General features: G+C 44.0%; 1 protein-coding gene across 1 annotated transcript; it reads left to right on the top strand.

The window, feature by feature from the left end:
• The first annotated feature begins 7,279 nt into the window (after nucleotides 1-7,279).
• Nucleotides 7,280-11,028, top strand: IFNG (interferon gamma). The gene is made up of 4 exons (XM_066634522.1): nucleotides 7,280-7,297; nucleotides 7,512-7,583; nucleotides 7,993-8,178; nucleotides 10,891-11,028. Exons 1-4 carry the CDS (start codon nucleotides 7,280-7,282, stop codon nucleotides 11,026-11,028), a joined length of 414 nt encoding a protein of 137 aa, XP_066490619.1.
• Nucleotides 11,029-13,926: the final 2,898 nt, after the last annotated feature.

Here is a 13,926-nt window from a genome sequence, read left to right as displayed (position 1 = left end):
TCTGCTTTGCTTTTGTGACCCAGAATGTCTCCGAAGGCGAGGGAGAGGGGACGTTTACATGGTACATTAAGGCACCTGCAAAGCGTAGCACTGTACCCCCCCCCCCAGGAATGCTATTGGTTGGAACCACATTTCTCAGACTATCACATCACTGTGGCAAGAACTTGGTGTAAGTAAAGGTGCCATTTGACTACAAAGAGTTCTTTACTACAATCTGGTCTCAAATAGACTACGAAGACAACAAATATGGCTGTTTTACTCCAGCCACATCCCACCATCCTGGCTGGCAAGATGCAAGAGGGAACACTGGCTATGTGTAATTCCTATGTAAGAGGTAATTCCTGGAGCATTTTAGCCGCTTTTATCCAGGGACTTTAGGCTGCTATAAACACAAAGTGCATCTCCTAATATAATTTACGTGGAAGCGCTGTCTCCAGCTGCGACTGTTTGGAGATACATATGGCCTTTTATACAAAACGCAATTTGTGACTTTCTAACAGCTGAGTCAACTCCCCCAATGCAAATGCAGAAGCGCACATATTTTCATGCTGTTACTGTAATGTGTGGTTTGATTTGTAGAATTGCACTTTATTGGCCTGGCTTCTTGCATCTTTCCTGTTATTGGACAGCAACTGAGTAAGTGGTGCCAGAAAATAATTGCACAGATTGTACAGTCTGGCCCTAGAGTCTCCTCAGACTTATGCTAGCTAAACAGCTGGCATAGGTTTGACAAGACCTGCTGGGGACCAGGTAGCCTATAGAGTGGTGTGCAAAAATGTTCTTACCTCTCCTGGGCTTCCCGGTCTGCTGTTGGCCCACAGCATGCAGTGTGTGCTCCGAAAGTGGTGCTGCACACATCTGGGCTGGTAGTGGGGGGTGGGCTTGGGCTCTTAGTTTAGAAAAAAGGTAGCTATGTCTGGACATGATTGAGGCTTCTAAAGTTATGAACAATGTGGAAAGAGTAGATAGAGAAATGATCTTTACCTCTCCCACCATATTAGAACCTGGGATCATCCAATGAAACTGATTGGCAGGAGATTTAGAACAGACAGAAAGAGGGACATCTTATAAGGGACAACCTATGCTCCTGGGCCAGGTGTCTCCGAACTTCCCCCTTCCCTCCAGCCAGGCCAATAGCCAGAGGCTTATCTACCTGGTGAAAAGAAAGCAGGGACTAGTCAGTCCTTCCTCTGCTCCTGGGCCAGGTGTCTCCAATCTTCCCCCTTCCTTGACATCTTAATCTATGGTCATTGCTACCACTTGTTGGCATCCTTCAGTCTCGGAAGACTATGGTGTCATGCTCTGAATGGTGGTTCTGGAACAGAGTGTCCTCTCCAGTGCGCGAAGCCTGGGTAAAGTAGGTATGGAGGATAGGCTGTTACCCATGCAGCAAATCCCCCCTCTCCATGTCGCTGGAATGGTCCAATGGAAAGGCAGAAACCAATATGGTTGGTTCCAGCGGCGTCGCAGGAGTTGCCAGAACGTGACTGTGTTCAGCCATGAACTGCCTCAGGGACTCCGGCTCTGGATTTTGCCTCGAGGTTGACTCCTGAAGCCTTTTCCATAACTGGATGTAGCCACAAGGCAGTGGAGGTTTGGGATCAGAGTCTTCCTTCTCTCAGACGAGCTGCCTTCCCAGGCTGATGAGTCCCATCTACCTGGTGGCTGCCAAACTGAGGGCCTATTCTTATCCCCAGCCCCCAGGGGAACATTGCTACCACAGGATGTGGTATTGGCCATTACTAGCTTAGATAAGTGGTTCTCAAACGTTTTAGCATCGGGACACGCTTTTTAGAATGACAATCTGTTGGGACCCACCAGAAGTAATGACATTAACCTGGAAATGATGTCATGGCTGGAAGTGACATCATCAAGCAGTAACATTTTTAGCACTTGCACATGATAAAATCAAATCTAATTAAGGAAATTAAAAATTTACAACAAATTTAAAAATTTATTTTAAATAAAGAAGAAACCTCTTAACCCTCCCAAGCAATTGCTGAACTGTAAGAAGAAAAAGAAAGGAATTCCCTAAACATTCCAAAGATTGCAATCCTATCCACACTTACCCAGGAGTAAGCCCCACTGGCTATCATTGTTAAAAGAATATAAAGGATAGCCCATTAAAAGTAGAGGTCTGTAACATTTACCCAAATGCAGTCACGTATCATGGCAGCATCAAATCTAATATATTAAAAATAAAATGCGCACTGAATGAATGATGACCCATCTGAAATTGGCTCACAATCCATCAAATGACCCACAGTTTGAGAAATACTGACTTTGATGTCTTAAAAGGGAATTAGATAAATTTGTGGTTTCAGATCTATCAATGGCTACTGGTCATGTCGGCTATGTGCTACCTCCGTGTTCAGCAGTGGTATGAATACCAGTTGCCAGAGAGCAATGTCATGAAAGTGGTATTGCCCTCATCTACTGAGTGTGGAGTCACTCTGGAGGCATCCGGTTGGCCTCTGTAGGGAACAGGATGCTGATGCAGTAAGGATCTACTAATGTTCTTATGAGTGGAATAGCAGAAATGGAATAAAATCCAATGCCACAGATATCACATATCTGGGAGCAAATAACATGTTGGCTCACCATCAAACTTTTTGTTTTATCTGTGCAGTGGTGTAGCTAGCACTAAGTGGTGTAGCTTTGCACCACTAGGGGTGGTGCAAAGCACTAAGTTTTGCAGGGAGCCTCACTGCGGCATGAGGGGTACAGCTCCATTTTGCTCCTCTGGCCTGGAATGGCTCCAAAGGGGAGAGGGAGGGGCCTCTTGCATGCCATGGTGATGCTCCCTGCAACTTAGTGCTTTGCACCACCCCAGCTGCACCACTGCCTCTATGCATTGCAGATTGTTTTGCTCTGCCATTTTTCTCTGATAACCCTTGTTAGCTGACTTGAATATGGTATAAAAAGGTAAGATGGCAGCAGTGAAAATAAATAGAATACAGTAAGCATGCTGGCTTGCATGTGACCCTATCCTGCTCTCATGAGACTTAGAACAGAGGACAAGCAACCCAATCCTAAACTGCCTGGTGCACGGGGCTGATGCAGTGCTGAAAATGGTGCCACAGTATCTTAAGCGCATTGGGCAGCTGCTGCCGGCTCCTCAGAAGTAGGGAATGTTCATTCCCATCCCTCGGGTAAGGAAAATAGCCCTGCAATGGGGCTACTTTTCTGCAGCAGCCCTTCAGCTGGCACAGAATCGCGACCCAACACAGAGCTCAGAATCAGGTGGAGCTTCTGCCCCACTCCCTCTCCCCAGTATGCCTCCTCCCTGCCATCTCTATGCCCTCCCCCACCCCGGAATGCCTCCTCCTCCCCTCCCCTCACACCCCCACCTAACTCTCTGCCACCCGGAGATTTGAGCGACCGCTGAGTGGCGGAGCACCAGCTTTCCACCAGCACTAGCCCAGCACTGCCTGGTGCTGGGCTAGCTCTGTAGCTAAGGGTTCGCAAAATGTTTTACAGCATGTTTGTGACAGTGCATGCCGGCGACGAGCTGACACGCACTGTTTAGGATTGGACTCAAAGTCATGCTGAAATTTCCACAGGCATTCTTTATTCCTAATTTCATCAATTCAGTAAAAGAAAATATGAAAGCAGGGTGGACATATTCCATCATTAAGTAGATACAAAAGATTATTGAATATTTGTATTTTTCAGTTGTGAGCTCTCAGATGGGGCCTGTCTTCACATGCTTTGTCAAGTGCCTTGTGTATGGTGACACTATATAAGTAATAATAGTATATTAGTGGAAAAACTAAGGTCAATTAACTGCTTGATGAGGTTTAGGAGAATTGCATTGATGGACATGAAAAAACATCATAGGTAAGTACTTCACCTCAAGCCATGGAAGTTTGTTTGCTCTCTATTAGTTTGCAAGTTTCGTGTATCTGAGTCACTACACATTCGCCTGTCAAGTCTAATCTGCACCACCTCGAACCTGAATTTCCTGTCTTGCTTATTCCCCCACCACAGTGTGCTAAGATAGTTTCAGGGTACTGTGCAAGGGGTTTCCTTTAAACTGGGAGTGTGTGTGTGTGTGGGGGGGTGTTAGATCTGGAAACTTCCCAGTACCCTATTGTTGAGCAGTGTGAATGCTTTCAAGGGATCCCTGAAGAGCTGATGGGTGGACATTCAGCTAAGCATTTGTCACATGGGGAATCTAGTCATTTAAAGGAAACTTTACATGCTGTAATCCCACAAACCAAACCTATTAATAAAAACCAGACACGCCTCCTATCTCGCACCATCTCCTAAAATGTGTGAAAAATGCGTAATTCTGATTAGTTAAAAATATGCAATGGCCAGGTATAAATACCAGTGCCCGGAGAGTTGAAGATCACACTGACAAGTGGAATAAACAGCCAAGTTAGATCTTTGCAGTGGACCCAACTTCTGACTCTACAACCAAGCATTTCTACTTGGGTCGCAATGATTTGGAAGACTTGCCTTTTCACCCTCCTGGCTATTAGCTATTGTGATGCACACAGCAGAACTGGTTCACTTTTTAAACAAATAAGCCCTTCTCTAGAAGAGCTGGAGAAAGACTTCGTAAGTACACCTTTAAATAACCTTCTCTTTCTTCTCCATTTGCCTACATCTCAGGTATTCCTCGGATGTTGACATTTTTGAATAGCTAGCTAAAACTGGGTTTACGATGCAATGGATTCTGGGCATAGACTTGGAATTCGTGTTCCAAACATTCCCTTTAATGGATTTTTTCTGTTTTTGAGCTTTATTGCATAGAAATGTCTTCCATTTGCCTTAGAAATATGTTCAGATTTCCCTAAGAATGCGCAAGTTAATATTAGTTAGCATGAGCCAAACATGGAACACTTGGTTTTCATACATCTGATTTTATTAGAGAGAAGCTATGCATGGCTTTCCTTGGTGTTTCTCTGAACTGAGCTAGCCCTCATGAATTGGCAAACTTGCCAGCCATGGTAGCCTAGACCAGCATAACAAGTTGGCTAATAGAAAGAGCTAATCATATCCCTGCTCTCCTTGAATGTATATAATCCATTTGCTGAGGTCTGCTGAACATTATTCAATTCCCTGAGGAAATATTTTTCTCTAAGGCAGGAGTTGCTTCCAAACCCTGGCCTGTGGGCCACATCCAGCCCTTGACACCATGTCAAGTTATCTGATGTGGCCCTAGGGCCAAAAAGTTTGGAGTCTTCTGCTCTAAGGCATTGAGGAAACAATGATAGAGAGATGCTCTTTACACTCTCACATAACACCAGAACCAGGGGACATCCACTAAAATTGAGAGTTGGGAGGGTTAGGACAGACAAAAGAAAATATTTCTTTACTCAGCGTGTGGTTGGTCTGTGGAACTCCTTGCCACAGGATGTGATGACGGCATCTGGCCTGGATGCCTTTAAAAGGGGATTGGACAAGTTTCTGGAGGAAAAATCCATTAGGTTACAAGCCATGATGTGTATGTGCAACTTCCTGATTTTAGAAATGGGCTATGTATCAGAATGCCAGATGCAAGGGAGGGCACCAGGATGCAAGTCTCTTGTTATCTGGTGTGCTCCCTGGGGCATTTGGTGGGCCGCTGTGAGATACAGGAAGCTGGACTAGATGGGCCTATGGCCTGATCCAGTGGGGCTGTTCTTATGTTCTAATGAAGTACAGAAGAATCTTTTTATTTAGTGAATTACAGCTGTCAAAATCTCTATAGCCTCTATAGTTGTTGTACTTTGCATTTGTTCATGAGATAATGTAGTTTCCCATCTACTTAGATCTCTGCTTGTCATGGCTTTGGACATTATTTCTGAAAGGGGTTTGAGAGGTTGCCACAAAAATGGCATCAACCAAAGACCCAGTGACTTTCTCATTCCACTAACTGGGCTTCATGAAATGGTTGAGGGACAATGACACAGGAGATCTTGCCTATGCTCTTGGGTTTGCAAGATTCATGTGCATCTTAACTTTCAAATGCTAAAAGAAATGCCCCTGTTGAGTGTGGAAGTGACTGCACACCCAGCCGATGGCAGAGTTTCTTCTGGAAGAAGACCACAGCCATTTTCTTACTCAGCTTGAATGCTCTTGCTGATGGACTGTTCTATAGTCGTTTTAATTTTTACGGTGGATTTTATGCTGCTACTGCTTTTTACACATGTTGCCGGCTCCCATGCCTTTCTTTGATTGTGAGGTGGCGTATAAGTGTTTTAATTCAGGCCTACCTTGGCAAGTGTCAGCATTTTAAGGGACTCTGAAGGTTCAACCAGATAGCATGTTAAGCACAGACCTATCTCTCAAATGTCTTTTTCTTTAGTAAAAGCAGCCATAGGGAGGCACAATCTGAACTTCAACCTTGGCATGAGGGGTTAGGACCCTTCCCCCCAAACTGTTTTTCTGTTGAAAATTGCCCCCCCCCCTAAAGTTGTTAGTTCCTGCAATGGCACTTTTGGAATGAAATGGCATCCTGGGGGGAGGGGTGATTTTTTGAGGGGAAGTGGCATGGAGGAAGGCGTCCCCACACACCAAGGCATTCCCCTGCCCCCCAGCAGCTATTTCTAAAAAAAAAATAGGAAGGACGATTACATGTTCCATGTGTCACTTCTTTGATCTGACCACCATGCACCAGCAGCACATTAGAAACTCTGCAGAGTGCCAATTTGTACACAGAAGATGGCTGCAGAAACCCCCCAGCAGAGGAACTGCAAGGGGCAGTGGGACTTGATTTATGAATGCTCTTGTCTTGTGTCCCTCTGCTTGGTCATTTTCAAAGGTGACTAGGAAAAAAATATATATTTGAATTTCCCCTACCTCTAAACAGAGTCGCATAGAGCCACATTGACTGGAAGGTGCATTCATTTTTAAATGCGCCTTTTTCACTGTTTCAATGACATTAGCACAGACAAAAGAGAGTAAACGGTATTGTAGCATTCGAAAGTGCCTTGCAATGGAATAAGGGCATCACTGAGAGTCCATCTGTGGATGAAGGGAAGTGTGCTACCTTGATAAATGTTTTGCAACTGAAATAATTCTATGAATAGAGCATCTGCAGGGTAAAATTATACATCCATGTTTATTTCATCCATGTGCTATTTGTTTATGTCCCTCCTCTCCTCCAAGGAGTTCAGGGTGATCATGGCTCTTCTCTCCCACCTCTTTTAGCCTCACAACCCCCCTGTGGGGTTGGTTAGGTTGAGAGATAGTGACTTTCCGAAGGTCAACCATAGACATGCTATAAATGGTTGGATCCTCCAGAACAAGCCCTTTCTAAATGGCTAGGAGAGGTGTGAAGCCAGCAATGCCTGGCAGTGGTGCGGTAGGAGGGGCAATTGCTTCCAAATTTGTGGTAAAAGCTGACTCTGAAGTGACTCAGACTTCCTGGGCCACCCATGCATGGCTGTGGATCCTACTGTGGAGAAAAACGCTCTCCCAGAACTGCAGAAGTTGTGTGAATTGAACCAGAGCTTTGATTGACAGGACAGTGAATGGTCTTATAGGTTTGATTGAGATGTTCGCTATTTGTATTGCAGAATAAAACTCATGCTGTTGTCGAAGGCGGATCTATTTTCATTCAGAAACTGAACAGTAGCCTGTGGGCAGAGGTACGTTACTTGATTTGTTTTTTAACAAGCTTTGTGCCACACTAGAGATGAAATGGCAATTGTGATATAGGAGCTGGGCACAGAAAGCTAACCACTTTGAGTGGGGCATGGACTAGTTCATTCAGTCAGTTTTTTAGACTGGACATAGTGTTTAAATGGAGAGGGGAATGAGGGCAATTGCCCTGGGACATGGAGAAAGTTATATTAAATTGACAAACAGGACAAAGCAAAGGGGTGCAAAGCACTAAGTTTGGCAGGTGCCTGAATGCAGTGTGCAACCGGCCACTCCCCCTCCCCTTTGGAGCCATTCCGGAAGGTGGCAGCAAAATAGAGGCGCAATGCCAGTTCATCCCAATTCATGTTCTGGGGAACATTCTCTAATCCATTTTTTCCGCTTGTTTTCTGGCAGGCCAATGAAAAGAAAATCTTACTTGGCCAGCTGATCTCCATGTATTCGGAATTGTTGAAAACCATTTTCAAGAACAAACGTTCAAAACATGTCAAGGATATAATAGCAGCCCTGGAAGTCTATAAAACCCACTACAGTGATGGCATGAAGAAAGCTGAAGAACTACTTCAGTTGGCAAAGCTTCCGGTAATGTCCATTTCTTTTGTTTTTACATACTTCATATAACAACTAGAATTTGTGTGCATGTGCATGTGTGTGTGAGAGAGATGTTTCATGCCTGTGGAGGGGCTTTATAGTGGGCAGATGGCTGACACACTACTGGGGTCTGAAGTGGTGATGACTATCCAGAAAGAGATCTTGAAAATGATCAGGAAAGATCAGGAAAATGAGAACCTCAACCTAATGTGCAGTGGTGGGGGAAGGACAAATTTCTTGCTAGGACTTGTTAGAAACAGGTGTAAAATGAGATGGCCACCATTGTAATGACTTCATAAACATCTACGTGTTCTATGTGGCCATATATGGAACACTGTGTACTGTTCTGATCACTGTATTCCAACAACTCATTTCAGAGAATTGGAATAGTTGTAGGAAGGGGCAACCAAGATGATCCAGTGGTTTGGAAAACCTTCCTACAGCAGTTCTCAAACTGTGGGTCCGGAATCCACCAGTGGGCTGAGACCCAATTTTTGGTGGTTTGCAAAACTGACAGGGCACATTAAGCAATGTGCATCAAGGGTTAAACAAGCTGCTACTGGGGGGCGGGGAGCACTGCTGCCCAATCACCAATATACCCACACCCCTTCAAATTTATAAATCGGGCAACAGCCTCTAGGGTCTCTAAAAACTTCGGGAACCACTGGGTTAATGTGTTTGGGACTAGTGCCACCACCGTGGGAGGTGTACAAGCTGTGCATGTGAGTTTTGTGCTTGCGCATCTCCCATGGCAGCTGTGCTTTTCAAAAGACTCCAGTGGAGAAGCTCTGGTAGGATGCTGAACTAGACATCTTTACTGAACTGCAGAATGGGAGGGAAAGCAGCCGATCTCAAGCACATTAAAATCCCATTTACTACAATGAAACTAAATGTTATTTAGTTATTTGATTTTTCTCTGTAAACCAATTTGTGAACTTTTAGTTGAAAAGCAGTATATAAATACTGTTAATAATAATAATAATGAAACTACATGAAATAAATGCAGATTACAGTGCAACCCTATGCAGGTTTACTCAGAAATCCCACTGTGTTCAATGGTGCTTACTCCCAGAGTCATGTGTATAGGATTGCAGCCTTAGAAACACCTAACTATGGCTACATTATGCCTATCAATTACTAATTGAGAATCTATATTGCTCATTTATCTTGAAGGAATTCCCATAGAATTCAATGGCACACTGTTTTGGATTACTGCCTAAATGCTTAATTTTTATTATGAAGTATTCCCAGTATTCCCATTGGAATATTCGCAATCAAAGAAAGGTTGAGAAAGGAAGAGGAACTCTTTCAGAACCTCTTTTAGCAGAGGAGCACCAATTTCTGGGGAAAATTGTATTGGTTCCAGTGAACTAGTGCAGTTTTTCATCTGATAGCTAAGGCTAAAGTCATCATGACAGGACATCCCTGGATGTTTTTTGCTAAGCACTCAGAGTGCAGGTTAGTAGCAGAGAATTTGGGAATCAGCAAAGGTCCATCCCCAAAGAATGACAGCTGGTGGATTGTTAATTTCTTTTGTTGTCAGAGAGTTTCCATAAGGAGAGATTCCATAAGCATGTATTACAACGCATGGATCAGTGAGAACCAGCATGGGGTAATGACTGGAAGCCTCGACTTAAGACTTCTGTTCAAATCCCTGCTTAGCCATAAAGCTTTCAGGGAGACAATGGGCCAGTCAGATTGTCTCAGGCTAACCTATCTATCAGGGTTGTAGTGAGGATAAAGGTAAGATGGGGATGCCCCCCTCCATATATGCCACTTTCAGCTCTTGGAAGAAGAACAGGCTAGGGCGCAATCCTAACCCACTTCCCAGCACTGACACAAGAGTACTGCAACTTTGAGGTAAGGGAACAAACATTGCGTTACCTTGAGGAGGCCCCCATGACTGCCCCGCAACTGCAGGATGCAGCACATGCCCCACTGGCACAGCTATGCCAGCGCTGGAAAGCGGGTTAGGATTGCACCCCTAATGTAATAAATAATAATCCTTTTATCTCTAGGAAACTATTACTATGTTTGTTTTGAAAAAAGTATTTTTTCTGTTCTATAACTATGTCTTTTAGGTCACTGAGGGCCCTATGCAACTTTCCAGAGCAGATGCAGTCATGCCAATGGGGTACATTCTGCATCCTATGGGGAGGGCAGTCACAGAGGCCTCCCTTGCTTAAGGGAAATTTTGCTTGTTTACCCTGGGGCTGGACTGCAGCTGCATTGGTGCTGGAAAGTTGGATAGGATTGAGTCCTGAGTGTGCTTAGTGTTTCTCAACCGGTGGTGTGCATACCACTGGTGGTACCTGAGAGGTTGTCCAGCGATACATGAAAGTGACCCTCCTCACAAAGCTTCGCCTCTGCTGCCCAAGCCGATTTTGGCTGGAAGATCAGCTTCTCTCTCAGACAGGCCCCTGCTCACCCGCTGACTGCTGGCAGTTCTGCCGATAATCAGCTGGTGAGCTGCTGGCTGATAAGAGTGTGAAAGTTTCTTATCCTCCCAGGAGCTTCCACACGGCAGGACTGGATGAGCCAAGGCCATGAGTTGACATCCCTGGTACTGGTGGTACTTAAGCTAAGACCATGAGAAGTGGTCCATTGGGGGACAAAGGTTGAGAAACTCTGCTAGCTTATTTGCCTGATGTCCCATAAGTTGTTAAAAGTTAAATTGTTGATGCTCTTTGTCATTTGCAATAGATGAACGATGCAAAGATCGAACTCAAGGCCATTATGGAACTTCGTACTGTTCTTCTGGAGATGAACAAAGAAGAGGTCAGAAGGAAGAGGCGAAGCAGAGCACAAAATCCCAGAGGCAGACCCAACCTCAGTGGCTAGAGCTGTTTTTCTACTGATCGTTCTTTTTAATATAAAGCCTATTTATTCTATTTATCCTTGTAATATAATTATTTATAAGAGTAAATTTTGTACATGCACCACCTTGTAAATTTAAAATATTTATAGTTCATAATATTCTCTAAGAAATTAATATTATTGAATTTCTATTTATCTTCTGATGTTTACTCACTGGATCACGTGATCCTATTGACCTGACCTGACATTTTCTATATTTAATTAAAGCAATTGCTCGCTATTTGCATCCTTCTGGTTCTTTTTTTGGCAGCTAAAATCCATGAGATCATTGCTCAAAACTTATTGGGCTTCCTTGTCAACTGAGGAGTTTGGGGAACTCACTAAAGCAGGTCTTTCTTTATAGATGGTGATAGAATCCTGCACCTATTTACTTTTATTTACACAAGAACAGCAGAAGAGCCTTACTGGATTACATTTTCTGTGACACATATGCATGTGTCCATCTTGGTATTAAATAACTAAAATGTACCTGATAATGAAGGAAACATGAAAGCATTGTTGTATCAGAAGTGAATCATGTGGCAGTACACAAACACTGAAAACCAGTCTCTGTGCAACAACAGACCCACAGCCATTCTTGGTCCTTCTCTTCAGTCAAGGGTCTTTTGCTTCAGTCTCTCATTGGGACTTCACCTGCCCTCTACAAACTTGCTCTTAGGTTGGCAGTTCTCAACCACTGAGCCACAGCACATTGGTGTGCCATGGCACAGAAGCTGAAAATCAGTAAAAACTGTTCCAGGTTCTGCAACTCTGTTTCTAGTGCAACTGTCATTCCTTCTTCCTCCACCAGCAAAACTGGCAGAAAAAGAGGAGCAAACAATTTGTTAAGCAAATTGCTAAGCACCCAAGCACTAGATGTTATCTTCATAGTGAAGGGTGTGTGTGAGAAAGTTTGGTGAGTGGTGGCATTGCCCCATGCAAAGAAATGAGCTGCAACTATGACTAATATTGAACTGAAACAATGTTCTAGGATCCACCCACTAAACACTGAACAAGAGTGTCAAAAACATCAACATCATCTACAGGATCATTGGACGCTTGTCAGAAGAGGCGGCAACTGTTGCTCTCAGTGAGATTCTAGTTTTGAGTTGAATAGCAGTGATATGTTGCACTTGCACTTTAGCAATGAGTTAATAATCACTGGAACTTGTTAAGGCAGAAACAAAAAATAAATCAACACCATTCCTTTTCTAATATATTATTGTCTTCACTCTTCATAGGCCTTGTCTTATTATTTACTGTAATCCACAGTACCCAGAAAATTTTGATCATAAATATGTAGGATTTGTTGAGTGTGTGGGTGTAGCTGTTGGAAAAGCCTTACAGGCCTCATTCATTTTCCCATCCCCCTGCCAGTGTGGGTCTGTGGGTTCATGCAGAGACAGCCCAAGGAGGCACTGTAGGAGGTGGGACATCCTTGTGTGCTTCCCATGTTCCTAGGCCATTCTCTCTCCATGCATCATGGATGCTACTTGCAGTTCAGATCATGATTTACTGCAATGCACAAAGTTGGAGGGCTGAGAGGGTGTGTGTGGACCTCCATTTTCAGCAATGCCCCTTTGTGCTACCTGGGCAAACTCTCATGAACATGTGTTGGTGGAGAGATAGAAAAACAGGGCTCTTTGAGGGTCATGGATTTCTTCCACATGTGGACTCTGCAACTTCGCTCAGTGTTTTGCCAGATTCCCAGGCCAGACTTCACTAAGAGAACCTATGCCCACTTTCAGCTAATTAGCTCCCATGTGTTCCCCAACAATGGCTCTAGTTCTGCTCTGCAGCACTGCTGGACTCCACCACCAGGATAGCTTGCCTGTTCAACATGCAGAAGTCCTCCTTCCTTCCCTCTTCTGGAGCAACTTCTCCAGTCGCTACTGCAACAACTTGGTCTTCAGCAGATCTTGGGCGTGGCAGCCACACACCAATCCCAGTGTCTCCAGCAGTCTCTAGTAGTCCTCAGAAGTCCATACATCCATCTGTTCATTAGTTGGCCAACAGGTCCAGTAATCCGTCAGCTAGTCCATTAGTTCCATAGTCCATTAATCCATCAATTCAGTTCAGTTCAGTTCTTTCTTTCTTTCTTTCTTTCTTTCTTTCTTTCTTTCTTTCTTTCTTTCCGAAAGAAAGAAAGAAAGAAAGAGAGAGAGAAAGAAAGAAAGAAAGAAAGAAAGAAAGAAAGAAAGAAAGAAAGAAAGAAAGAAAGAAAGAAAGAAAGAAAGAAAGAAAGAAAGAAAGAAAGAAAGAAAGAAAGAAAGAAAGAAAGAAATTTGTTTCCGGGCCCAATTCAAGGTGCTGGTATTGACCTTTAAAGCCCTATACTGCTCTGGACCAGGGTATCTTAGAGATCGCCTGCTCCTGTACAATCCGGCTCGCCCTCTCAGGTCATCAGAGAAGGCCTTTTTACAAGTGCCGCCGCCTAGGGAGGTTCGTGGGGCGGCTGCAAGAAATAGGGCCTTCTCAGTGGCACCAATGCTATGGAACTCCCTTCTCCCTGACTTAAGAATGGCTCCCTCTCTTGAGACCTTTTGGCAAGGCCTGAAGACCCTTCTGTTTAAACAGACCTTCTGAGTTCTCGGCCTTTTAACATCTTTTTAACATCTTTTAATATTTTTTACAGGCCTGATTCTTTTATGACTTGCTGCTGCTCTATGCTCTTTTTACCTATTTTTTTTACTCTGACTGCTGTTTTTTATGATGTGTTAATATGTTTTTATCTGTTTTTAAATTGTTTTTAATATGTTGTAAGCCGCCTTGAGTCCCTTCGGGGAGAAAGGCGGGGTAAAAATAAAGTTATTATTCCTTCCTTCCTTCCTTCCTCCCTCCCTCCCTCCCTCCCTCCTACTACCCACACCTCTTTCCCTTCCT

This window comes from Tiliqua scincoides, chromosome 7, assembly GCF_035046505.1.
Source record: "Tiliqua scincoides isolate rTilSci1 chromosome 7, rTilSci1.hap2, whole genome shotgun sequence".
In the NCBI taxonomy this organism is placed as follows: Eukaryota; Metazoa; Chordata; class Lepidosauria; order Squamata; family Scincidae; genus Tiliqua; species Tiliqua scincoides.
The sequence above is the reverse complement of the archived record's forward strand: the minus strand, read 5'-3'. Positions and strand labels throughout refer to the sequence as shown.

Coding starts and splice junctions, on each gene's coding strand:
- IFNG (XM_066634522.1), top strand. Junction 7,584..7,992: donor ACAGTAGCCTGTGGGCAGAG/GTACGTTACTTG, acceptor GTTTTCTGGCAG/GCCAATGAAAAGAAAATCTT. Junction 8,179..10,890: donor TTCAGTTGGCAAAGCTTCCG/GTAATGTCCATT, acceptor CATTTGCAATAG/ATGAACGATGCAAAGATCGA.